The 27,889-nt window shown below is 44.4% G+C and overlaps 1 protein-coding gene across 1 annotated transcript in view; it reads right to left on the minus strand.

The window, feature by feature from the left end:
* Positions 1–27,889, minus strand: part of KCNH5 (potassium voltage-gated channel subfamily H member 5) — a 308,557-nt gene that overhangs the window by 39,111 nt on the left and 241,557 nt on the right. Inside the window, exon 10 of the mRNA XM_030215187.1 lies at positions 4,237–4,433. Coding sequence (XP_030071047.1) covers positions 4,237–4,433 — 197 coding nt within the window. The remainder of the gene's footprint in view (positions 1–4,236; positions 4,434–27,889) is intronic.

Consider the following 27,889-nt stretch of genomic DNA (forward strand, 5'->3'; position numbering starts at 1 on the left):
GGTGCCCTCTGGGGGGGGGGGGGGGGGGGTTCTTGCTGCATCTAGCTTCTCCTATATAAGCACACAACTATGGAACAATACCAAAAGCCGTGAAAACAACGTACGGCCACCTGAACTTCGAGAAATTACTAAAAACTAACTTGTTCAAAAAGGCATACCCTAACGATCCAACTTAAATGCCTTAACCCAGCAACACAACAAAACCAAAGCTCATACTGGACATAACTTAACTCTTCCTTCTTACAATTCCCCAATGTGTCTGTCACACGTGGGCCCAGATGCATCAACCAAACGTTAAAAAATCAAAATAGTAAAAGTCCTTACCGAATTTTAAAAAACGAAGAATGCACTAAAAAAAAACAGCTCAGAAATGTTCGGTGCGGTATTGAAAAGTACAATGTATCATACGTTCGTAATCCCCGTCGGTAATCGGCCCCTAAAGCATGCGCAGAGCAGCGAAGCGTTATGCTGGCTGCTCTGCACATGCCACAAACAGTCAAAACAAAAAAAACACAAACACGTGGCTCCCAAAATCAAAACAAAAATCAAAAAAGGATCGGGAGGGGCAAAGGTGCTCGTCAGGGCCGTCCTGTATGGACGGCCTTGCCCCCCCACCCCGCCCGAGGTCGCCGCTGCTCCCCGCTTCCCCCTGCATTATAAATTAAAAAGCAAAACTAAAATCATTACTTTAGCAGCCTCGGCCGGCCCCCTCCCTTCCTCTCTACTCTTTCGCTCCACAGCTCCACCTCCCGACATCCTCCGCCCTGTGCCCCGCCCCCTCCTGGAGTCGTCGCCGCCATTCCCCCCTCCACCGGGCCCCCCTCCCTCTTACAGGCCCGTGCAGCGCCTCTCACCTCTGTGTGAAGGCGCTGCACGGGCAAGAACAGCTGATGCCATCCGCAGACGAATCTTTTCCGGGGATGGGAGGGCGGTGGAACTGGAGGACATGAGGTGAGATTGAAGGGGGGCAGACTCAGGAGGGATGTCGGGAAGTGTTTCTTCACGGAGAGTGTGGTGAACGCTTGGGGTGCCCTCCCGCGGGGGGGGGGGGGGGTGGAGATGAGGGCGGTGGCGGAGTTCAAACATGTGTGGGATAGGCAGGGGAAATCCTGTGCAGAAGGGATGGATCCACAGAAGCTTAGCTGAAATTGGGTGGCGGGGTGAAGAGGGGTTGGTGGTTGAGAGGCTAGGATAGGGGAGGGCAGACTTATACGGGGTCTGTGCCGGAGCCGGTGATGGGAGGCGGGACTGGTGGTTGGGAGGCGGGAAATACTGCTGGACAGACTTGTACGGTCTGTGCCCTGGAAAGGACAGGTACAGATCAAGGTAAGGTATACACATATGAGTTTATCGTGGGCAGACTAGATGGACCGTGCAGGTCTTTTTCTGCCGTCATCTACTATGTTACTATGTTTTCAAAATCTGCACCCTGGTTCATAAAATTATCTTCGGCGAAGTCTCGGGATACATGACAAACCTCATAGACCTACCAACCAGAAACACATCCGGATCAACACGAACATATCTAAATCTCCACTACCCAAGCTGCAAAAAAACTTAAATAGAAATCAACATATGCATCCAGTTTTTCCTACATAAGCACACAACTGTGGAACGCACTACCAAAAGCCGTGAAAACAATGTATGACCACCTAAACTTCTGGAAATCTCTAAAAACTAACCTGTTTAAAAAGGCATACCCCACCGATCTAACTTAAATGTCTGAACTCTGCAACACAACGAAACCAAAGCACGTAATGGACATAACATAACTCTTCCACTCTACGATTCCCTAATGTGTCTGTTCCACATGAACCTTCTTTTACCACAACATCACTTTGTATTTGTTCATACCGGAGTCGGCGAACGCCTCTCCGGTACTATGGAAGCCACACTGAGCCTGCAAATAGGTGGGAAAATGTGGGATACAAATGTAACAAATAATCTCTCTATATAAAAGGCAAAACCAACGTTCTATGAAGCCTCCAGCCGGAAGTGTGAAGGGGGCGAGATATCCGGTTTCCCTATGAGTGTCTGCCCCGCCCTCTCTGTAACACAGTCAGTGAAGGAAAACAGCAGAGCACAAAATCAAATCGCTGGCTCTGTAACAGTGAAGGACTCAGAGGGGGGAGGGGAGAGAGGCCAGAGGGCAGGGACACACACACTCCCACATGCACACAGAAGAAAACATTGCTAGCCCCCGTTTCATTTGCATCAGAAACGGGGCTTTTTTACTAGTATATAATAATAAAAGACCCCCTAAGTAGTTTATCTGATTTAATAGACCTACCACTCAGAAACGCTAAAAGATCATCCCGAACTCACCTCAACCTCCACTACCCAACCTGCAAGGGCCTGAAATACAAGACGCTATACGCGTCAACCTTCTCCTACAAGAGCACACAATCTTGGAATACACTACCGTGCAACCTAAGAACGATTAACGAACAAGCCTCCTTCCGTAAACTACTGAAGACTCACCTGTTTGAACAAAGCTACGGAAAGAGCCAAAACACATAGAGACCACACTCACTGTTCACCAATGCAAAGCACATCCACTTCTTATCCCTCATCCCGCTATCCAGTCAATCATATATTTATTCACAGAACTATATACACCAAATGTCTTGGTGTCCAACAATGAATGTTTTTTCCCATTGTCTCTTTCCCATTGTTAACACTCGAAACTCAGGCAAACAACACAACCAAAAAGATGTTCTACTGCATGTGGAAACTGAAAAGAATAAGACAATTCTTCCCAAGATCCGTCTTTCGTAGCCTGGTGCAATCCCTCGTTCTCAGCCATCTGGACTACTGCAACTCACTATACGCAGGTTGCAAAAAGCAAATACTGAGAAAACTCCAAACAGCCCAGAATACAGCAGCCAGACTCATCTTAGGAAAACCAAAATATGAAAGTGCAAAACCCTTACGAGAGAAGCTACACTGGCTCCCACTTAAAGAACGCATTACCTTTAAAGTATGCACATTAGTCCATAAAATCATTCACGGTGAAGCCCCAGCCTACATGTCGGATTTAATAGACTTACCACCAAGAAACGCCAAAAGATCATCCAGAACTTTCCTCAACCTCCACTTCCCTAATTGCAAAGGCTTGAAATACAAAACACTGCACGCGTCAACCTTTTCCTACATGAGCACGCAGTACTGGAATTCATTGCCACGCAACCTGAAAACGATTCAAGAGCAAAAAACCTTCCGCAAACTACTGAAGACCCACCTCTTTGAGGAAATTTACGGAAAGAACCATAACACATAAAACCGCACTCACTGTCCAACGATGCATCACTACAGCCACTCTGAATTCCCTTCCCCTACCTCACCTTCTCATCTCCCGCAAACTTACCTCAATCATACCTGTTTCCCGCGGGTTCCCTCCAATGTATCGCCCCACTTAGTTTCCCGTTCTTTCCTTCCAATGTCTCAATGATCTTTTCCATTATTATATTCCTTGTTACAAAACTTGTCTCATAACACTTCATAATGTAATCCATAACTGAGCTGTAACAAAATGTACTTCCAGTCTTCATAACGTACTGTAAGCCACACTGAACCCGCAAAAAGGTGGGAAAATGTGGGGTACAAATGCAATAAATAATAATAATAATAATATTCCCAATGATATTCGAATGTCTCGCACAACCCTGTTCAATGTAATCCATAACCTAGTTGTAACCAATGTATTTCTATTATTCATATCTTATTGTAAGCCACACTGAGCCCGCAAATAGGTGGGAAAATGTGGGATACAAATGCAATAAATAAATAAATAAATATCTGATTCTCCTGAGAACCTGAGTGGTCATTTGCACATATCAGATAAACAAGAACCACAAGCTGGTGGGCCCAACGACTTGCATCAGGTAAAAAGAAAAAAAAAATGTTACAATTATTGCTATTCTTGGAACATTAGTTCCTAAACAGGCACATTAGGTTTGGTCATATTTTTCTGAATGCCAAATTGAAAAATCACAGCAAACAATGAAAATAGCCTTATCCACATTCCCTGTTTTTTTTTTGTCATCCTCCAATGTCAGTGAATGAATACTTATATGAAAGAACGTACAAAACCAATGCAGCACACTTGAGGGCACCTTGTACCCTATTAGAAGAAAATGGTAAGCCATTATCAGTGGTTACATATGGTACAAAAAACAAAGAAAGGTTCTAAGAGACAGCAGATAAAGAATAACAAAATGCAACCAAACAGCTTACCCGCTTCCTCAGACTGCAGGTGAGAGTTAGATTTCTCGAGAAGGAGTTTGCAAATGCTGTATAAAAGTCCAGAACTTTAAGCAAAGCTTCCCGCTTAATAATGTGTAAATCGCAGTACGTCAGCGCCCGAACATTGGCGCAGGCATGAGCCAAAGTGGTTTCCTTCCAGAACACATCTCCAAACACATCACCTTTACCTGAAACATACCATGAGATATCTTATTAACTAAAATGACTAATTACAACAGATACTAATCTATACAAAAGTGCCATATGCCTTTTTGGGTGAACATAAGTATATCTCTTGTTGGAAAATATAAATCTTTTACAAAATAAAATCTGGATTTACTGTTTTCCATCAAGACGCTTTGACAAGAAAGTAGTTTACATTTGTACGCTCCGGTTTACTAAAGCAGTGCTAGCGGCTGTCCATGTCGGCACTAGCGCATGGACAGCCGCTAGCTCTGCTTTGTAAACAGACCTTGCACTGTTGTTTCAAAAATGTTTATTATCTGATAAGTGCAATTTTATTACTCCTTGTGAGGTTCTGGTTTCTGAGTTCATCTCCAATCAGTTTTGCAACTCTGTAATGCTTGCCAGGGCACCTAAAATCTGTATTAAGGAGAATGCTTGGAATGATATGTAACCCAGAATCTGCCCTATCCAGGGTCGGTCTTAGGCAGAGGCGACCAAGGTGACCGCATAGGGCCCCGCGCCTAAGGGGGCCCCGCACAGCGCCTCAACTCTGCCTCGCTCGTGCCTCCGCTCCGACCTCCGCCGCTGCTCGCCTGAGATGATCCCCATTCCCGCGGCTCGGCCACTCCGCTCCCGCCACCACCGGCACGGCATCCACCCCCAGCTTGGGCCCCCTACTAATTGTAGTGGACTTGAACTGAATAATTTCTGGGGAGGGGAGGTTTCATGATAGCATTGTGCTTATTATTTCAATTAGTTTTTTTTGTACAAGTTTAGCTTCATTTGTCTTTATTTGAAATTTCGTAAAATAAAAAAATGTTCTAAAAATGGAATAATCTTATCAATGGGGTGGAGCTAGGGTGGGGGCGGGGCTAGGGTAGGCGGAGCTAGGATGGGGCCCCACCAAATTGGTCTGCATAGGGCCCCACACTTGCTAAGACCGGCCCTGGCCCTATCCACCCTGCAATCATTTGTCTCCTGTAGGAGACAGACCCTTTACACCTTGTTTTGGGACCAAGTCCTCCAATACCTAGAATCAAGATTGCCTGTTAAGTGTGGACGGCTGGGCTCTGTGACAAAACTTTCTTGCAACCCAGGACTTAAAGAACAGACAGTGCTCAACAACAAACAGCTTTTATGGCACAGACTTATTCATTTTATAATGGTATTTACAAGAAAAATAAACAAGAGACTGATCAATAAGCACACATTAACATAACACATTGACATTAGTTTCATAAAGATAAGAAAACCCTGGCCTTGTAGTACCTAAAAACAAAATAATTGATAGCCCAAAAGGTCAATATATTTTAAAAAGAAAAACACTGCAAGATGTGCACACAATTTAGTTGGTGGCCACTATCCCCCAGATTCTATAAAGGGCACCTATATTTGGTGCCCAAATTTGAGCGCAATTGGGAGTTCTGCGTGGAACTAAATTAGTTCACGAGTCATTAACCACCAATAATTGAGTTCTAACAATCAATTATTGGCATTAAATGGCACTCATTTGAAGCTGTGTGCACAACTGCTTATGCGCAATTCTACAAAGAACCATGCCTATATTTTCTTATGTGCTATCAAAAAGGTGGAATGGCTGTGGAAGGGGCATGGGCGTGTCAGGGGTGCTCCTAACATTTGGGTGCACTGTTACAGAATGCTGCCATTTCCACGCCTAAATTGGGTGTCAGAATTATATCAGGTTTCATCTGACCTAAGTCTGGCACCCAAAGTTAGGCACGGGAATTGGCGCTAAGCACATGCCCGTTATTGAACAGCACTAAGCGCCAATTCTTTCCAGTGTCTAACTTTGGGTATGATTTACCGAATCCAGTCCTGTTGAGATTATGGTGACTTTAGTTGCTTATGCAGTTCCTTGATTATTCCTTGAATGTTGGGTATTATTAGGAAAGGGATGCAAAACAAAAATGAGGATATTATTATGCCATTGTATCGCTCCATGGTGCGACCGCACCTCGAGTATTGTGTTCAATTCTGGTCGTCGCACCTCAAAAAAGATATAGTGGAATTGGAAAAGGTGCAGAGAAGGGCGACAGAGATGATTCAGGGGATGGGACGACTTCCATATGAGGAAAGGCTGAAGAGGCTGGGGCTCTTCAGCTTGGAGAAAAGGCGGCTGAGGGGAGATATGATAGAGGTCTATAAGATAATGAGTGGAATGGAACGGGTTGATGTGGAGCCACTGTTTACGCTTTCCAAAAATACTAGAACAAGGGGGCATGTAATGAAGCTGCAGTGTAGTAAATTTAAAACGAATCGGAGGAAGTTTTTCTTCACTCAACGCATGGTTAGACTCTGGAATTCGTTGCCGGATAAGCTGGTTGGGGTAGTTGGCTTAGCAGAGTTTAAAAAAAGGTTAGACGGCTTCCTGGAGGAAAAGGACATGGAATGTTATTGAATGGACGTAGGAATAATCCACTATTTCTGGAATGGGCGGGACGAAATGCTTGTTCTTTTGGCCGCTGTCGGAGACAGGGTGCTAGGCTCGATGGACCCTTGGTCTATCCCAGCATGGCGATGCTGATGTCTTAAGATACATCTTTAACTTTGGGTCAGCAACTTCTCAGCCATACAGTCTCAGTGTTCTGTGCAGAAAATAAATATTTTAGAGCCATTCTTTTAACCGTAGCCCTTCCTTGGCTGACTGGTCCCTGATCCTGTTCATTCCTTTTCCCCGTCTCTGTGTCAAATTTGTATAGATTATCTCTGGCTAGTGGTATAGATTTTTTTTCTTGTGTTTGTTCTATTTTTTTTTTTAAGAGTAGCTGAACTCTGGACCTAGAGAAGCCATTGTCTGAAAACTACAGGCAAATATCTTTCCTATTCTTTCAGACTGAAGCTCTGTGGTAGGCCAACTTTCCTTTCCTTTTTGAAATCCTCCTGCTTGCTGGAGTCCTTGAGAATCGGGGGCTCAGTACTGTGCACTGCTGCAGTCCAGTTTCCCCATCTCTAGCCTCTGTTTTAGTTCCCTCTCGGCACTCAATTCTCAACTGACACACTCCAGTTGCATCAGCAGCATCACAGAACTCAAAACAGCCAGTAAAAGACCCCCATAACGTCAAAACATAACCCATCTTGGATCCTCAATAAGAGACTGGTTTCACATCTATTCTTGAGGCCCACTGTGCTTCATCTGGCTTTACTCCAACGAGGGAAGGAAAACTCCAGAACTCTGTTTTTTATAAGCTCAAAGGGACTGGAATCTTCTTTTCGTAAGTTCTTCGCATATAAATATTTTAATAGCTTTATGCTTTGTTTATGATTATATTGTATATGGGTAAAAAAAAAAAGCTCTCTCATTCATCTTGAAATAACATTTGGAGACAAGTCAACAAATATACAAAAGGAAAAGCAGTTGCTGATTCAAAATTCTTGATAACATAGTGGAAAAATTTGCAGTCGTACAGTTTATGGTTTATTTGGATTTTCTATTCTGCTTTTACTGACAAGCAAGCCAAAGCACTGAAGAGACAAAAAGAATACAGAAAAAAATTCCAAATAATAGAGGATATGAACAACTTCATATTTAAATAACCATAATAGAACAGAACAAACAGACTCATTCACAAATACTTGCCAGAGTAACCATTACCCAAATAATTTGTCAAATTAATTAAAACAATCAAATAGACATGAAGATCACATCTATGCCTCCAACATAAGTCAGCCAACCAACTCACCAAATACTGATGAAAAAGGAATATTCTTAAGGCCTTTTTAAATTTACAAAAAGCCATCTCAGATCATATTCCAGGCAGCTGGTGCTACAAAAAAGATCGCAGAATGATGTACAGATTTTTTAATATGCAAGTGCAGGTTTAGGGAGAACCAACCAATGTCCTTTAATGAGCGTGTGAACATGGGGACAGTAGGGTGTGATGACATTTGCAAGATACTGTGAAGCACCTACAAAAAATCTCTAAATGTAAGCACCATGATCTTAAACTGTATCCTAAACCTAACAGTCAATGGTACTGGAATAATAAGGGTGTCACATAATTGAACTCAGGGTAAACAACTAGCAGAATTTTGTAGTGTTTGAAGTCTTTTTGAGTTGAATTTTGATATCCCAGCATAAACAACATACAGGAATCCAACCTCAAAAATGACAAAGCATGTAGGAAGGAGTGAAATGTAACTGTATAAAAATAACTGTGATCAGAGTTCAAACTGAACTGTAGACGGATGCAGAAACTTGACTTCACAATAGCTGAGACCTGAACGTTAAAAGATAGTTGACAGTCAAAGAAAACTCCCACAGAATGAAAAGAATCAACTGGTGCAATCTGACTATTAAATAAAGATAAATCAAAAGCGGGATTTGAGGAATGGCCAGTAAGCCAAACAGGCAATTTTTTTTATCAGGATTTAGTACTAAACCATGAGTATGGAGACATAAGGTAATCAAGCTTAAAATGTTTGCAAAGGAAACAAGTTTATATCAAAAGAAATTGAACGATGTGATACCCGCCAGCGAACCTTCTCAGGAGTAGCCCCCACGCTCTGGAATTTACTCCCAGAGGGGCTAAGTATAACGCAAGACCACCTCTACTTCAGTAAACAGGAGAAAGCCTGGCTCTTCTCCCAAGCCTTTAATACATAGGGTAACTGATTATATACTCATTCTGCACCTGGACTAGCTTGGTACACATACTGCAACTTAGATCAGTTCCTTATCTCTTGCTTAACTATACAAAGAACTTGCCTTGATTTTAGTTAACCATCAAATTATCCCAGCTGACTCTGTACCACACATCTTGTTCCCATCATATATCTGCTCTTGGTCACTCGCCTACTTGGTAAGCTGTATTGTAAAAGATCTTTAGCATCATATCTATGTTAGTTGAATGCTCTAATACATGCTTATTAGGTGTATCATTAGTATTATGCTAACATTGTATTATAACTCTATTTGAATCCAGTGCTGTTAAATATGTATATTTTTTATACTGTTTCACAGTAGTTCTATTATTAGGTTTCAATTTACTGTTTTCAAGTTTACCTCATTTATTGCAGTTATGTTTATTCTTGGTTATTTTACTATTGTTATGCTGCTAACAAAATTGTGAGTTTTATGTTAAATTGTACCTGCTGTACACCACCTTGGGTGAATCTCTTCATAAAGGCGGTTAATAAATCCCAATAACTAAAGGTCAACAACAGAATATCATCACTTATAGGTCAAAAGAAATGCTATGATCCTGTGTAATCATCGCCGAAGGGCTCAAGATGTTAAACAGTAATGGAGAAAGAATAGATCCCTGAAGGATCCCACCATGAAGTAGTAATGGATTTGACACACAGTCAGAGACAACTACTGTGAATAGGCAATCTGACAAAAAAGAACTGAACCACTTTAAAACGTGACCTGACGTGGCTTTTGTGGCCAGCCTTGATAGCAGAAGAGTGTGGTCAATAAGACTGAAGGCTGCAGCTATATCTAGAGAAATAGCCAAAGTAACCATACCATTTTCTAATTCGGCATGTGCTGTGCAGATACCTGAAGCCAGTATCATCTCTGTACTATGGTTTGCATGAAAGCCAGATTGGGGCGGGTGCAAAAAGCCAGTGTTTTTTCTATATATTCAGATAATTGTGAACGGACATTTTTTTTCAGTCAATTTAAAAAGAGAACATGAATTTGAAAACACAAAATAAGAAGTATCTCTCCTTTCACACTTCTGGAATAGCCAGATCAAAGTGCACACATTAACTCATTACTGGTTTACTCATAAGCATAGTGGCTATTGCCCCCCCCCCCCCCCCCAAGTTTTTTAAACAAACATCTAACTAAGGACCTCATTTTCCAACCTGTGTTCACACATGCTAATGAGATTTAGCACATGTTAAATAACACAATCCCCATTATATTCAGTTGAGCTGATTTACTAACTATGAGGGTAATTTTAGAGCAGGTTGCCTAGATTGAGCGGGTAAAAAGGCATTTATTTTTTACCTATTTTATAGACACCTAGGTGTCTGTGTGTTTTTAAAAAATTGCCACAGGAAAGCTGCAAAAATCACCACTATATGAAGCCATGGACATTTAAATCCATTTCGGAGCAGGTGTAAATATTTGCTCTCATCCACACTAAACCCTCCACTGAATATGCCTAAACTAGAAGTGCGTAAAATTACATTCATTCTTGGGGTAATTTTATGTTAGGGAAAGGGGATGGGATTTGATATACCACTTTTCTGTAGTTACAAAGAGGTTTACAAATTTGTACCTGGGTAATTTGTACCTGGGGTAATATCCATGCAAACGATTCCGGGATGTCTCCAATCTCATCTCTATTCCCCTCCCCCGGCCCTCTTCCCTCCCCTTCTCGTGTGCCCTGTGGAATGCCGGCTCAGTCTGCAACAAACTTTCCTTCACCCATGATCTCTTCATCTCCCGTTCCCTTCAACTGCTCGCCCTAACTGAAACCTGGCTCACCCCTGACGACTCTGCCTCAGTCGCAGCCCTATGCCATGGAGGTTATCTTTTCTCCCACACTCCCCGCCCAGTTGGCCGCGGAGGAGGCGTCGGGTTTCTACTTTCACCCTCCTGTAGTTTTCAACCCCTCCTCCTACCGCAATCTCACTGCTTCTCATCCTTTGAAGTTCACTCCATCCGTCTATTCTACCCGCTGCCACTCAGAGTTGCAGTCATTTACCGCCCCCCTGATAAGTCCATCTCTTCCTTCCTTACCGACTTCGATGCCTGGATCTCTGTTTTGTTTTTGAACCCTCATCTCCATCCCTCATTCTTGGAGACTTTAACATACACGCTGATGACCCATCCGACTCTTACGCTTCTCAGTTCCTCACTCTGACATCCTCCTTCAACCTCCAGCTAAGCTCCACCACCCCTACTCACCAAACTGGCCATTGTCTTGACCTCGTCCTCTCCTCTACCTGCTCACCCTCCAAATTCTGTGCCTCAGCTCTTCCTCTCTCTGATCATCACCTGATCACCTTCACACTTCATCACCCTCCCCCTCAGTCCCGCCCAACACTAACCACTCCAGGAATCTCCAGGCTGTCGACCCTCCCACCTTATCCTCTAGTATCTCTAATCTCCTCCCTTCCATCATGTCCTCCGAGTCTGTCGACAAGGCTGTCTCTGCTTACAACGCCACTCTCTCCTCTGCTCTGGACACCCTTGCACCATCCATCCCCCGTCCCACAAGGCGTACTAATCCCCAGCCCTGGCTGACACCTTGCATCCAATACCTTCGCTCCTGCGCCCGATCTGCTGAACGTCTCTGGAGGAAATCTCGCACCCATACTGACTTCATTCATTACAAATTCATGCTATCCTCCTTCCAGTCCTCCCTATTCCTTGCCAAACAGGACTAATACACCCAATTGACTAATTCTCTTGGCTCCAACCCTCGTCGTCTCTTAGCCACCCTCAACTCTCTCCTCAAAGTGCCCTCCGCTCCCACCCCCCTCACTCTCTCCTCAATCACTGGCTGACTACTTCCGCGACAAGGTGCAGAAGATCAACCTTGAATTCACTACCAAGCCACCTCCTCCTCTTCACCCTTTAACCCACTCCCTAAACCAACCAATCCAGGCCTCCTTCTCCTCTTTTCCTGATATCACCGAGGAGGAAACTGCCCACCTTCTTTCCTCCTTGAAATGCACCACCTGTTCCTCTGATCCCATCCCCACCAACTTACTAAACACCATCTCTCCTTGTTCTGTCCTCCGACAGCCTCGCACTAGTTTATAACGTGATCCTAAAATGTGTGTAATGCTTTTACTGTTATTCTCAGTTCTAAGGACTATCATTGCTGCACTTTCTCACTGCAAAGATACATGAGCAATGCACTGTGGGTAATGTAGTTCACAGGCAGTGCAACCACACCTGCTTGGCTGTGTAAGAACTGCCACCACTGGTTGTGAGGCTGCCCAGACCTCCTCCCTCTCTCTGCCAAGCTTGGCTCTTTTGTCTTCCTGCTATCATTTCCTGATCATTCTCACTATCTCTGTCCTGGGAGGTCAGCCAGGTATTGACCTTTCCCCCCAATCGAGAGCCGTCCTCTAGGACCACCCCTTGCCACCCGATGGCAGGCTTTGTCCCCATTGGTCTCTATCTGCTCCTCCCTGAGCCTGTGTGAAGCCCCAACACCTCTTTGTCCCTTCAGCCACGAGGCATTCCATCACCATCTAGCCAGAGACATGGAGCATGCATCATCCTGTGCCAGACAGCTCTGTCCTGCTGAATCTCCCTGTAACGAACCTGGATTTTTACCTTGAAAATATCTCCTCCCAAATGAGATATCGCACATTCCAGTCACCCAGCTTTAGACTATTTGTACCTGTTCAACTATCTTCCTCCCCCCCCCCCCCCCCGCAATACAGCTACCTCTCCTAGGATCTCCACCTCCCACAGCCTTCAGATTAAGAAGTCTCTGTATCCTGGAGCAGCACCTTTGAACATCTGTCTGTGAGTAAATTATTTGTGATTTATTCAATAAAAGAGACTTCATAAAAATAATAGAGACTTCAGGTGATTGATGTGCCAAGGTTATACTGCATGATATTGAGGTTTCAAGTTACCAAGCCTCAAGAGTCATGATACTCCTACTGTCACCCCCCCCCCCCCCCCCCCCATCTGTCATATCCTCAACCTCTCTCTCTCCACTGCAACTGTCCCTGACACCTTCAAGCATGCTGTAGTCACACCACTCCTCAAAAAACCATCACTAGACCCTACCTATCCTTCCAACTACTGCCCCTCTCCCACCTACCCTTCCTTTCCAAGATACTTGAACGTGCCGTTCACAGCCGCTGCCTTGATTTTCTCTCCTCTCATGCCATCCTCGATCCGCTGCAATCCGGTTTTCACCCTCTACACTCGACAGAAACGGCACTCACTAAATCTGTAATGACCTGTTCCTTGCAAAATCCAAAGGTCACGACCCCATCCTCATCCTCCTCAACCTATCCGCCGCTTTTGACACTGTCAATCATAATCTACTCCTTGCCGGACTATCCTCATTTGGATTCCAGGGCTCTGTCCTCTCCTGGTTCTCCTCTTATCTCCACCACCTTACCTTCAGAGTACATTCTCATGGATCTTCCTCTACCCCCATCCCGCTCTCTGTTGGTGTTCCTCAGGGATCTGTCCTTGGACCCCTTCTTTTCTCAATCTACACCTCTTCCCTGGGCTTGCTGATCTCATCTCATGATTTCCAATATCATCTTTATGCTGACGACACCCAGCTTTATCTCTCCACACCTGACATCACTGCGGAAACCCAGGCCAAAGTATCGGCCTGCTTATCCGACATTGCTGCCTGGATGTCCAACTGCCACCTGAAACTGAACATGGCCAAGACCGAACTCATTGTCTTTCCACCCAAACCCACTTCTCCTCTCCCTCCACTCTCTATTTCAGTCGATGACACCCTCATCCTCCACATCTCATCTGCCCGCAACCTCGGAGTCACCTCTCGCCTTGACTACTGCAACCTACTCCTCACTGGCCTCCCACTTAACCATCTATCCCCCCTTCAATCAGTTCAGAACTCTGCTGCGCGTCTTATCTTCCGCCTAGACCGATATGCTCATATCACACCTCTCCTCAAGTCACTTCACTGGCTTCCGATCAGGTACCGCATACAATTCAAGCTTCTCTTATTAACCTACAAATGCACTCAATTTGCAGCCCCTCATTACCTCTCTACCCTCATCTCCCCTTACGTTCCTACCCGTAACCTCCGCTCACAGGACAAATCCCTCCACTTAGTACCCTTCTCCACCACCGCCAACTCCAGGCTCCGCTCTTTCTGCCTCGCCTCACCCTATGCTTGGAATAAACTCCCCGAGCCCGTACGCCAAGCCCCCTCCCTGCCCATCTTCAAATCCTTGCTCAAAGCCCACCTCTTCAATGTCGCTTTTGGCACCTAACCATTATTCATCTATTCAGGAAATCTAGACTGCCCCAATTTGATTGACTGCACTTTTTTGTCCTTTAGATTGTAAGCTCCTTTGAGCAGGGACTGTCCTCTGTGTTAAATTGTACAGCGCTGCGTAACCCTGGTAGCACTTTATAAATGTTAAGTAGTAGTAGTAGTTAAGAGAATGGTCAGAATCACAAGGAGCTGCAGTGGGAACCGAACCCAGTTCCCCCAGTTCTCAGCCCACTCCACTGCACTAACCATTAGGCTACTCCTCCACTCCATGTTAGGCATGTACACTCCTTTATACATGTGAATATGTTTTTATAAAATGACCTTTTACATACTTAACTCAAATTAATGTGTTAATATGCAATGATACAAGTTAAAATGTTAAACATGGGTTAGTAAAAAACAAAAGCCTATGAGTCAACAGAAACTACTTATATCCCCCCCCCCCCCCCCTCCAAAGTGTGAGAGTAATTCTACTCACAATAGCATAAATTACATTCACACTTTTAAAAAAAGGCATGGAGGGGTAACCTACATAGAATGGCAATTACAACTCTAAGGAGAAAGTGGGGGGGGGGGGGGGGGAGGATGTAACCTGCAGAAAGTGCAGGCACAACCTTTCTGGACAGACTGAATGAATCAAACTGTTCTTTATCTGCAGTCATTTATTATGTTACTATTTTCTTTATTTAAGAAAAAAAAAAAGCTGTTTCCTCCTTTTAAAAGGGTTTAGCACCCTACTGTATAGCATAACACCATCAGAGAAATGTTGGAACATAGACAACGCTATCAGCTATGTTGAAGTGATAAGCAAAAATTCCTATTCAATGCAGGATGTCCACTTCAGGCTGATTCCTGATACTTATTTGGGAGCAGCATAGTAGGCTAGATAAAAAGAATCCTCTTTTAGAGACATGTGTTGCCTTTGTTTCATCTGTACCTAGGATGCTGGGGATTAAAAGCCACCACAGCAGGAAATGTTGCACCTCCACCCACAAAATTGACTCCCACCATCTTCTCTCCCTGGGATAGTTTTGTCATAGAGCAGAAACCTAAAGTACAGCTATTATGTGTTTCTGTCCTGCAACTTCTTAAACACTTGCAATACACTATTCAGGTCCTTACAGGCACCATTTCTCTCCCACTGTGATGACTCTGCTCAGTTGGGAACTGAATGCTTTTAAGCATGAAGGACCTCAAAAAGTTCTAAAATTAGTTTAGCAGCCATCAGCAGTTCAGCAGGGAAGATGCCATCTGTTCAGTTTATGAGCAGCCTTCCAGCTTAGGTGCCATTAAACATTTCACCATAACATAAAGAGACACTACAAAATAATAGGGTGCCAATGCAGGAAAGTGTGTTAGGCTTGTACACAGGTTAGCTTGGCTTTTGTGTACAATTTTGTGCATGTCCTCTGTAAAAAAAGGGGGTTTGCACAGGAGCTATCTGTATACAAAGCTTTGGGCAAGCATCAGTGCCCAGAGCGATGCTGGGGCTTTAAGGCAAGGTCAAAGGGGGAGTAAAAGCTGGGCACATTCTTCTGTGGTAGGGTTAGTGAGGATTTCATGCCTGTTTCTTCCCTGTACTGCTGTGAGCATAAGGACCAACAACTTTTTTCTACCTTTCATGAAGAGAAGGGTTTAAAAAAAAAAAAGACAGAGATGAAGGAATGTGAGCTGTAGAAAGATCAGGCGCTGGACTGTTGAAAAATGATTATCAGCACTCATCAGATTGCATGTGCACACTTCCATGCATATTCTGAATTACTATTCTGTGAGTGGATGTATGCACGTGGAAGTTGAAGAGTGCCAGTACACTTTCTTTTGTGCGAAAGACATACTGGCCGATACTCAAAATGATTTAAATGGCCACCGACTGGTTAAATCGCTTGTTCGCAGCTATCTGATCATTTTCAGTGGCACTCAGTGGCGTAGCTATGTGGGGCCATGGGGGCCTGGGCCCCCGAAGATTTGGCCCTGGACCCCCCCCCCCACCGCCGACCCTCTCGACCCCCCTCTCGCCGCTGGCGGGGGAGGGTTGGTGGTGGGAGGGGGGATCGAGAGGGTCGGTGGCAGGGGGGAGGGGTCAAAGTTGTTGGTGGTGGTGGTAGCGGGGGGGCTAAAATGTGCCCCCTCACCTTAGGCTCTGGACACCCCTCCCACCGAAGTCTGGCTACGCCCCTGGTGGCCCTTAACTGATTTATCTTCACTGAAAATGACCGGTTAGCTCCGAACTCAAAAACAGGTAACTCCTGGGTGTTCCAGGGGTGCAATCAAGTTAAGTGTCAATATTCAGCCTCATATAGCATAAGTAAACTGCTTAAATTGGGCCGCATAAATAGCAGTCCTATCTTTAAGTGGTTTGGCTTATGCAGTTACGGGCTGAAAATTGACTTAACCAGCTAAATATTGACATAGACCAGTGAGCCTGACATCGGTGTTGGGAAAAATGGTACAGACTATTATAAAGAACAAAATTACAGAGCATATACATAAGCACAGATTACATGGATTTAGTCAAGGGAAATCTTGCCTCACCAATCTACTACACTTCTTTGAAAGGGGTGAATAAACATGTGGATAAAAAGGTGAGTCAGTGGATTTTCAAAAGCCATTTGACAAAAGTACCTCATGAAACACTCCTGAGGAAATTAGAGGGTCATGGGTTTGGAGGTAATGTCATACTGTGGATTAAAAACTGGTTAAAAGATAGAAAACAGAGTAGGATTAAATGGCCAGTATTCTCAATGGAGGTTAGATACTGGAATTACCCAGGGGTCTGTGCTAGGACTGCAGCTTTTTAACATATTTATAAATGATGCACAGATGGGCATAACTAGTGAGATAATTAAATTTGCTGATGATAGTTATTAAAAGTTGTTAAATCACAAGAAGATTGTGAAAAACTGCAAGAGGACCTTAGGGACTGGGCATCCAAATGGCAGATGACGTTTAATGTGAGCAAGTGCAAAGTGATGCATATGGGAAAGAGGAATCTAAACTATAGCTACATGATGCAAGGTTTCCCAGGAAAAGGATCTAGGTGTCATCTCTGATGGTACGTTGAAACCCTCTGCTCAGTGTGCAGTGGCAGCAAAAAAGCAAACAGAATGTTAGAAATTACTAGGAAAAGAATGGAAACCAAAAATAAGAATGTTATAATGCTTTTGTATCACTCCATGTTGCAATTGCACCTCGAATACTGTGTATAATTCTGGCCACTGCATCTCAAAAAAGATAGAGCAGAATTAGAAAAGGTATAGAGAAGGGCAACAAAATTGATAAAGGGGCTGGGACGACTTCCCTATGAGGAAAGGCTAAAGTGGCAAGGGCTCTTCAGCTTGGCAAAGAGATAGCTGAGGGGAGATATGATAGAGGTCTATAAAATACTGAGTGGAGTGGAATGGATAGAGGTGAATCACTTGTTTACTCTTTCCAAAAATACTAGAACTAGGGGGCAAGCAATGAAGCTACTAAGTAGTAAATTTAAAATAAACTGGAGAAATTATTTCTTCACTCAACATGTCATTAAACTCGGAATTTGTTGCCAGAGAATGTGGTAAAAGCAGTTAGCTTAGCAGGGTTTAAAAAGGTTTGGATAATTCCCTAATAGAAAAATCCTTAAGCCATTATTAAGATGAACTTGGAAAAATCCACTACTTATTTCTAAGATAAGCAACATAAAATCTGTTTTACTGTTCTGAGGATCTTGCCAGGTACTTGTAACCTGGATTGGCCACTGTTGGAAACAGGATACTGGACTTGATGGACCTTTCGTCTGTCCCAGTATGGCAACATTTATGGCTATGTGATAGCCAGCTAAAAACAACAACAACAACAACAACAAAAAACCAACGGATATTCAATGCCGAAGCCTGGACAGAGCTTGGCATTAAATATCCAGGAATCACATGGCACTGGACAACCAAAAGCTCACTGCCACCGGCTGAATATCAGGAGGATAACTTGCACTAGGGCAGACCCATGTGTGTATGTGTTCGGTGAGCTCTCAAATGTCAGTGCACATTTTTTGCACTTGGCCTGTTTCCATGCTATTTCCTTACAGCAATGGGGAGCAAAAGATTTGCATTACATTGTTGCATTAGGAAATCATGTGCTGAGCTTTAGCATTGGTTCTAACACAAAGAAACCGCATTGGTCCCTAATAGCAGGGGAGGCCCTATAATGAGGCCAACTGAGGCTGTGTCCTGAGGCAGCAGGTTTCAGGGAGCGGCATCGCAGGCAGCCAGCCAATTAAAATGAAAAGAAATTCCCACGAGCGGCAAAGAGACCTATAAACACAATCCAGAAAACTCGAACGAGCATGGAGAAAACCAAAAGATGAACACACACTCGACACACGGGAAACAATCACAAAGAATGTACCGGGGGGGGGGGGGGGGGGGGCACGCTAGCCTAGCAGTAATGGTCAAATCTCTTCACCCCGGAGAGTGGTTCTGCATTATTTGTTATCGTTCTATCTTCGATGCAGGCAAACCTGCATAGACATTAGCATAATCCAATCGTGAAGTAATTAAAGCGTAAATAAGTGAAATCCCTTCAAAACATGCTGTGACAGTTGCTGAAATATGTGAGGAAAAAGAAAGCTGATGGTCAATTAAAACCCCTAAATACTTAATTGAATCTACTAAACTGAGTGGAATTTTAAAGAGAGAAGGGGATATTAATGAATTAAAGGACTCTCCGTTGATCCAGGAGGCAATTGATTTATTGGGATTAAGAAGGAGTTTATGAGAGCGTCATTGCCACTACAGTCTCTCCATAAAAGGTACGCTTGATTTAAGAAATTTGTGATTCTTCAAAATAGATTCTGATTCTCCCATGAAGCCCTCCACTGGTACTTGGCTTCCTGCTATGAGTAGTTTCATTTCAGCTCTGAGCAGTGCTTAATTTGGGGCCTGGAACACAGTTTCACCACTTATTTTCAGACTTCAGTGCTGCAGAGGCTTTCTGCTCTATCCCCTCCCTTCCAAGCAGCCTGCAGGGGAGAGGAGAGGAGGTGGTGAGCCTGGAGCAGAGCAAACAGCAGTCACTAATCTGGCCCATCCAAGGCTCTCCCAGCTCCACTCCCTGTTTATCTACAAATTAAGCCCTGGCTCTGAGACTTCTTTATGCATTTTAGATCATTCTTTAAACTTGGCTAGATCCTTCCCCAATGTTATCCATACCATTAGGAGTACCTACCCTATTGCAGAGTTTGGTATCATCTGCAAAGAGGTAAACCTGCAATATCGGGCACAAAAATGTTAAAAAGAACCAGATCAAGAACCAATCCCTGCAGCATACTACTAGTTGTTACCAGTAGGGTGCTTGATCTGGTTCTTTGAACATTCTAAGGCCCCATTTAGAATGCTGTACGCAACTGTGAAAACTCCACTTGCGAAATGATATAAACAGAGGGCGAATACTAAAATGGTTAATGGCCTTGGTCATAAAGCACCTAGGGAAAGCCAAAGATCCGCCAGAATCGTTATGCCCACACTAGCCCACTCCTCAAGTCACTTCACTGGCTCTCTGTCCGCTTCCGTATACAGTTCAAACTCCTCTTACTGACCTGTAAATGCATCCACTCTATGACCCCTCATTACCTCTCCTCTCTCATCTCTCCCTACACTCCTCCCCTGTGAACTCCGCTCTCTGAACAAATCTCTCTTGACGTCCCCCTTCTCCTCACCGCTAACTCCAGACTTCGTTCCTTTTATCTTGCGGCACCTTATGCCTGGAACCGTCTTCCCGAACCTATACATCTAGCTCCATCTCTACCTGTTTTTAAATCTATGCTGAAAGCTCACCTTTTCACTACTGCCTTTGGCTCCCAACCGCTACTCATTTGCCCTCCTCCTCCCTGTTCCTCTTTACCCTGTAATTCCCTTGCCCGTAATGTCTTGTCTGTTTTACCTAGATTGTAAGCTCTTTGAGCAGGGACTGTCTCTCTATGTCAGGTGTTCAGCGCTGCGTGCGTCTGGTAGCACTATATAAATGCTATTAGTAGTAGTAGTAATGTATACTTTGGAAGAAAGATGCCAGAGGGGAGGATATGAGGGGACACGTGATGAAGGTGGAAGGGGACATTCTCAGGAGTACTCTAAGGAAATACTCTTTATGGAAAGGGTGGTAGAAGCATGGAACTGCCTCCTGAAGGTGGTGGTGAAGATGAAGCCTGTATTTGAATTCAAGAGGGCAGGGGACAAGCATGTTGGATCTCTGAGGTAGAGGAAGGGATAGTATATGGAATAAATGGGCAGACCAGATGGGCCATGTGGCCCTTATCTGCCATTATTTTCTCTGTTTCTAATTTCATAATTTGTTTCCTGTCAGTTTGTTGTTTTCTATGACTCCCAACCCCCTTAAGTTCTGATTGTAGTCCTGAGGCGAAAACCCCTCCCCCCACCCCACACACACACATTCTTGGTACCTTGGAGGGGAAAGCATCTCATCTGTCACCCAGGGTTGCCAGATGGGCGGTTTTCCCGCCCAATTGGGCGGTTTTCCACAACCCGCCACGGGAAACTTTTGCCTGCGGCGGGTTGCGGTTTTTTGGGCTTGTTTTTTTTTTTTCTGTGCGGGTTTTGGGCGGTTTTTCGGCCGGCGGGGGGTGGGGCTAATGGCGACAGAGGCGGGGTTTGGTGACATATTGGGCAGGGCGATGACGGTGGGGGCGGGGCTGATGACGGCGGGGGTGATGACGGAAGGGGTGGGGCTGATGACGGCAGGGGTGGGGGTGATGACGGAAGGGGCGGGGGTGATGACGTCGGGGGTGGGGTGTGTGCGGTTTATGGGCGGGTTTCGAGTGGTTTTGTGGGGGAATTTTTTTTTTATCTGGCAACCCTGCTGTCACCTCAGGCACCAGTTTGCCTTGGGATTGTTTTTGAAAAGGTAATTTACCTGTGTTTCAAATGCAGATATCTTTTTTTTTTTTTATTACATCTAAGGGCCCTGTTTACTAAGCAGCGTTATAGGCGAGTTAACATTTTTAACGTGCGTTAAACATGTTCGCGCGTTAACAATGTAAGTGCCTACACTATCCCTATAGGCGATTACATTAGCGCGCGCTAAAAACACTAACGTACCTTAGTAAACAGGGCCCTAAGACCATTAACATATATAACATAGTAAGATAGTAAATGACGGCAGATAAAGACAAATGCAGGGGAGACATCTGTAGACATTTGTGATAAAAAGAACAAACATGGATTTTTTGTTTGAATTCTGTTCATCCATATGGTCTGAATACAGCCATTAGAATGGTGGGCGATTTTTTTTTTAAAAACATATGGTGTGGATGGATGATGCCATATATGACAGTTTATTTTAAGTTGGCATTTTGTATCTCCGCACCCATGTTGCCATGACGTGAGAGAACTCCAATACCAATCCCTTGAAGTAGCTACAGTGAAACAGAGGGGGTATCCTTGTTGGGATGGTTGACCACATTAAGGTTTTGGAGACTCATGTGATGATAATATTGGACAAGATAAGTGAAATTAAAAATTGTTAGTACATTGACTGTGGCATTTGGTTAAAGTATTCGTTTGAAGCATAATGGTAATAGAATCTATTTTGTGATGTTTTGCTATGTGAACCCAGGACCCGGTTTTGTTTTTATATTTTCAGTGGAGATTTTTGACCGATGATTAAGTAGAGGAGTGTGGTAGCCGTGTTAGTCCACTCTTAAGGTTATCAATAGAAATCAAACAAAATAAAACATGGAAAAGAAAATAAGATGATACCTTTTTTATTGGACATAACTTAATACATTTCTTGATTAGCTTTCGAAGGTTGCCCTTCTTCGTCAGATCGCAACCTTCGAAAGCTAATCAAGAAATGTATTAAGTTATGTCCAATAAAAAAGGTATCATCTTATTTTCTTTTCCATGTTTTATTTTGTTTGATTTCTATTGATGACCGATGATTAAAAGCATCTATTCACAGTGCTAATTGGCCAAGAGTGCAACATTTTTCACTGAGGTCTTTTTCTCCATGTTTTTCATTCAATTGTGAAGTGTAATCAATTATTGGTTTTTCAGTGAAGAGTTGTTGAAATAAACTGTGCTCTACACCTTTATTAAACCTTGGTAATTTTGAAACACAGATTAGGGGTGAAGTAGTACCCCTCGAAACACAAGTCTAGTTTGGATCACTTGATTACAAAATATACTGAGCAGAAAAGTAAAAAAATATCTTAATTTACAACGGGATAGGAGAGGGCTGTAGAGCTTTGTAATTGGTAATGGACGGGCTTACTAGACAGGCCTTATGGACTATCTGCCATCATTCTCAGTGTGCTTCTATGTAAATACTGAAATACATTTCTTCTTTTTTTTTTTTTTTTTTACCAGCACGGTAAGCTACATAAACTTACAGCTCAATATTCAGCTGGCAGGTGACTACTAAATTACATGCCAGCACTAGCACTTAACATAGGGGTCCCTTTTACAAAGCGGTGGTAAGCACAACGCAGGTTTACCACACGCTAATCTGGAGCTACCGCCGGCCCAACATGGGCGCTGGTGGTAGTTCCAGCCCCTGGTGTGCACCATTGCCTGTGCTAGGGAAAATTGGCCTGTTATTTTTAGCACGGCACTAACTCTGCAGTAATCAGGCAGCACCACGTGGTATACCTGGTTACTGCCTGGTTAGTGTGGAAGCCCTTGGGGTGGCGGTAAACGCTCTCCCCCCCCCCCCCCCCCACATGGCCATGTGATAAAAGCAATTTTACTGCATGGCCATGGCTATTTTCAGCCTTTTTACCTACTGCGGGCCACAGTGTGCGGCAAAAATGGCCTCTGCTGCTAGCACAGGGTCCTTTTTACCACAGCTTGGTAAAAGGACCACGTGGAGGGGCATAATTGAACGAAAACGTCTATCTCCATGGGCGTTTATCTCCGAGAACGGGTCCGTGAAGGGGCGGACCGAACCGTATTTTCGAAAAACATAGACGTCCATGTTTTATTCGACAATTTGTGAGCTGGGCGTTTTTGTTTTTCAGCGATAATGGAAAATGAAAGCGCCCAGCTCAAAAACGAATAAATCCAAGGCATTTGTTCGTGGGAGGGGCCAGGATTCGTAGTGCACTGGTCCCCCTCACATGCCAGGACACCAACCGGGCACCCTAGGGGGCACTTTTACAAAAACAAAAAAAAAAGGTCAAAGAGCTCCCAGGTGCATAGCACCCTTCCCTTGTGTGTTGAGCCCCCCAAATCCCCCTCAAAACCCACTGCCCACAAGTCTACACCATTACTATAGCCCTAAGCGGTGAAGGGGGGCATCTACATGTGGGTACAGTGGGTTTGGGGGGGGGGTTGGACGACTAAGCATTAAGCAGCACAATTGTAACAGGTAGGGGGGGGATGGGCCTGGGTCCACCTGCCTGAAGTCCACTGCACCCCCTAACAACTGCTCCAGGGACCTGCATACTGCTGCCAGGGAGGTGGGTATGACATTTGAGGGTGAAAACATCATTTTTTGTGGTGGGAGGGGGTTAGTGACCACTGGGGGAGTCAGGGGAGGTCATCCCCTATTCCCTCTGGTGGTAATCTGGTCATTTAGGGCACTTTTTGGGGCCTTATTCGTGAAAAAACAGGGTCCAGGAAAAGTGCCCTAAATTCTAGCTACAAACGCATACTTTTTTTTCCATTATCGGCGAAAGGCGCCCATCTCTCCTCGGCCGATAACCACGCCCCAGTTCCACCTTCACCACGCCTCCGACACACCCCCGTCAACTTTGTACGCTTCCGCGATGGAGTGAAGTTGAAAACGTCCAAAATCGGCTTTCCATTATACCGATTTATTCGTTTTTGTGAGATAAACGTCTATAAACGTCTATCTCCCGATTTGGGTCGAAATCTAGGCGTTTTTCTCTTTCAATTATAAGGTGGATAGTGCATTTCTGCAGTGTCATTCTGTGTAAAGGGTGCTGGTAATGAATGTGCTGACACTATTTGTTTACTCTAGGCCTGTTATTCAGCCTGATAAAGTACATCTGTTGAAGCTTCCATGTCTCTGTTGAGTCCTCAGACTACAAGATCTCCATCTGTACTAATCCATTATTGATGCATATAAAAATTATTCTTGTGCTTACTTTGTTTTTTTTTTTTTAAAAAGGTAATGAATTATATCGAGACAAGCTTTGTATATATGTGTATCTAGAACTTTGGCAAAATCAAGGAAGATGTTATTGAGATAAAGATTGTTATGTTGTAGTGGGGTTAAGCAAAACATTTATTTTTCAGCCGCCTAGTCCATCATTGTAAGCTCATCTGAGCAGGGACCGTCCTTTTTTGTTTATTTTGTACAGCGCTGCGTAACCCTAGTAGCGCTCTAGAAATGTTAAGTAGTAGTAGTCCCTTGTGCTTTTTGTTTGAGCCAAGTTTGCAAAGCAGTATGGACCCAGAAGAACTACAATTTCCATGTCTTGATCTGTGCTGAGCCATCTTCCACATATCATCGTTATAACTATCTTGGAAGATAAATTGGAGAGGGACTATGCTCTATAACCCTTACCAAAAATCTGCAGCAAGCCATTCAATTAATCAATACATTGTTCAATTAGAGAATCTGCTGGAATATGAAGAAACTGTGACTTGGTTTATTTAGAAAGGAATCATTTATCTTCTTTTAAACTAGATATACTCTCTTTAAAAGTTGCCATAGCACAGTATAAAGAAAGTCTGATCTGTTTATTTACCTCTCAGCAGTGATGTTAGAATGAAATACAATTCCAATAATTAAGCCAATTCTCCATAACTGAATGTAGCAACACGTCTGTCAGGTCTGTAAGCAAAATAGATAAAGGGACCCGACACAGTCCATGTTTCGGTGTCACAAAACGCCTGCCTCAGGGGTCACAATAATGTTCAAAAGAATATACTGAACAAACGAAGACGTCCGTTCAAGGCTGCTTTGTTTGTTTAGTATATTCTTTTGAACACTATTGTGACCCCCTGAAGCAGGCGTTTTGTGACACCAAAAAATGGGTATGTAAACACATGCATGCAAATGACCACTTTTTAGCTACATGTATTCTGTACATACTAGTAAAAAAAAGTCTGTTTCTGAAATGAAACGGACGCTAGCAAGGTTGTCCCCCCCTCCCCTCCCTCCCCTTTGAGTTCCAGGACCCCCTCCCTCCCCTCCGAGTTCCATGCCCCCCCATTCTCGTTCGAGTTCCACACCCCCTCTTCCCCTCCCCTTCGACTTACAAGACCACCCCTTCCTCCCTCCGAGGTCCACGCCCCCCTCCTCCGACTTCCACGTCCCAGCGCCTCCCTTCCTCCCTCTCTGTCACTGCCCTCCAAGCACAACCTGTCCTCCGGCAGCCCCTCGCCTTTCCTGGGCTCCCTAATCTCCTCTCATGGTTTCCAATATCATCTTTATGCTGATGACACCCAGCTTTATCTCTCCACACCAGACATCACTACAGAAACCCACATTGCTTATCCGACATTGCTACCTGGATGTCCAACTGCAACTTGAAACTGAACATGGCCAAGACCGAGCTTATTGTCTTCCCTCCCGAACCCACTTCTCCTCTCCCTCCACTCTCTATCTCAGTTGATAACACCCTCATCGTTCCAGTCTCATCTGCCCGCAACCTCGGAGTCAACTTCGACTCCTCCCTCTCCTTCTCTGCGCATATCCAGCAGATTGCCAAGACCTGTCGCTTCTTCCTCTATAACATTAGCAAAATTTGCCCTTTCCTCTCTGAGCACACCACCCGAATTCTCATCCACTCTCTCATTACCTCTCGCCTTGACTACTGCAACCTACTCCTCACTGGCCTCCCATTTGCCATCTATCCCCCCTTCAGTCCGTTCAGGACTCTGCTGCACGTCTTATCTTCCGCCTGGACCGAAATACTCATATCACCCCTCTCCTCAAGTCACTTCACTGGCTTCCAATCAGGTACTGCATACAGTTCAAGCTTCTCCTATTAACCTACAAATGCACTCGATCTGCAGCCCCTCCTTACCTCTCTACCCTCATCTCACCTTACGTTCCTACCCGTAACCTCCGCTCTCAAGACAAATCCCTCCTCTCAGTACCCTTCTCCACCACCGCCAACTCCAGGCTCTGCTCTTTCTGCCTCGCCTCACCTCATGCCTGGAATAAACTCCCTGAGCCCATACGCCAGGCCCCCTCCCAGCCCATCTTCAAAGCCTTGCTCAAAGCCCACCTCTTCAATGTCGCCTTCGGCACCTAACCACCATACCTCTATTCAGGAAATCTAGACTGCCCCCACTTGACACTTGACATTTCGCCCATTAGATTGTAAGCTCTTTTGAGCAGGGATTGTCCTTTTTGTTAAACTGTACAGTGCTGCGTAACCCTAGTAGTGGTCTAGAAATGTTAAGTAGTAGTAGTAGTAGTGTATTTTAAAAATTGTTACCTTGGGGTGCGGCGTCCACACTGAAGGCGAGCGGCGCTTCAAACTGCCTTCGTGTCTTAGCTCTGCCTCTGGTCCTGCCCTCATTTCCTGTTTCCGGAAGGGCGGGACCAGAGGCAGAGCTAAGACACGAAGGCAGTTTGAAGTGCCGCTCACCTTCAGTGTGGACGCCGCACCCCAAGGTAACAATTTTTAAAATACAGCCAGCACTTAGGAAGGCTGCCGGAGGACAGGTCGTGCTTGGAGGGCAGAGAGAGGGAGGGAGGGAGGCGCGGGGGCATGGAAGTCGGAGAGGGGGCGGGGCTGACAACTATACAGACTTCCCTTGAGGGCGGGGCAATTACGAACCCCAGGAACACTACATGGCTTCACTGCCACGCTGCCATGGAGTCAGCTTCAGAACGTTGGAATTGCGAATTATTATATTAGATATGCCAAGATGCAAAGGCGTATTCTTTGCAGGTGGGCATTCATATGGTCAGAGTTTGAGCAAAGAGTGGAGAGGGTGCTATAAGGCTGGCATGTCTGTACCTGCAAATTAGGCATGTTTAAGGTGGCTTATACTATTCTAAAAGCGCCCCCTTATCCCACATTATGTACATACTGATTTTACTAATCTTTACGTTGTAAAATATCCCCTGCAATTTCCCTTGAATAAATTACACACATTAATAATGGATCTGTGCCTTCTACCCACTGCAAGTATTATCAGGTAGTTTAATAACTTTGCCTACAAATCAGTTTTCTTTATAATGTATTCCCTGGTTCCTAGGTATGTGCTACTCCTTTGTAAAGACAGCACCAAATACTTGTAGGAAGCAGCTGATTAGAACTCCTGGAATAGCGATGTGCAAAAGGCAAACACATTCAATACATTTTGTGTTCATCAGGGCTTTTATGGTTCATTTCACACATTCAATATAATTTTTAAAAAATGCACATTAGAACTTTTTAACAGACACCAATGGACAACAACTTTATTCGTCATTCTATAACAGGTCACCTAAAGTTAGATGCCAATTACGCGCATTAGCGACAGAATACTCACATTTCAATGCATGTCTGTTATAGTTATGCACATTAAGTGCAGGCCACAAGCACAACTGCCTTAGTATATAAATGCAAG

Source organism: Microcaecilia unicolor, chromosome 9 (genome assembly GCF_901765095.1).
Source record: "Microcaecilia unicolor chromosome 9, aMicUni1.1, whole genome shotgun sequence".
NCBI lineage: Eukaryota > Metazoa > Chordata > Amphibia > Gymnophiona > Siphonopidae > Microcaecilia > Microcaecilia unicolor.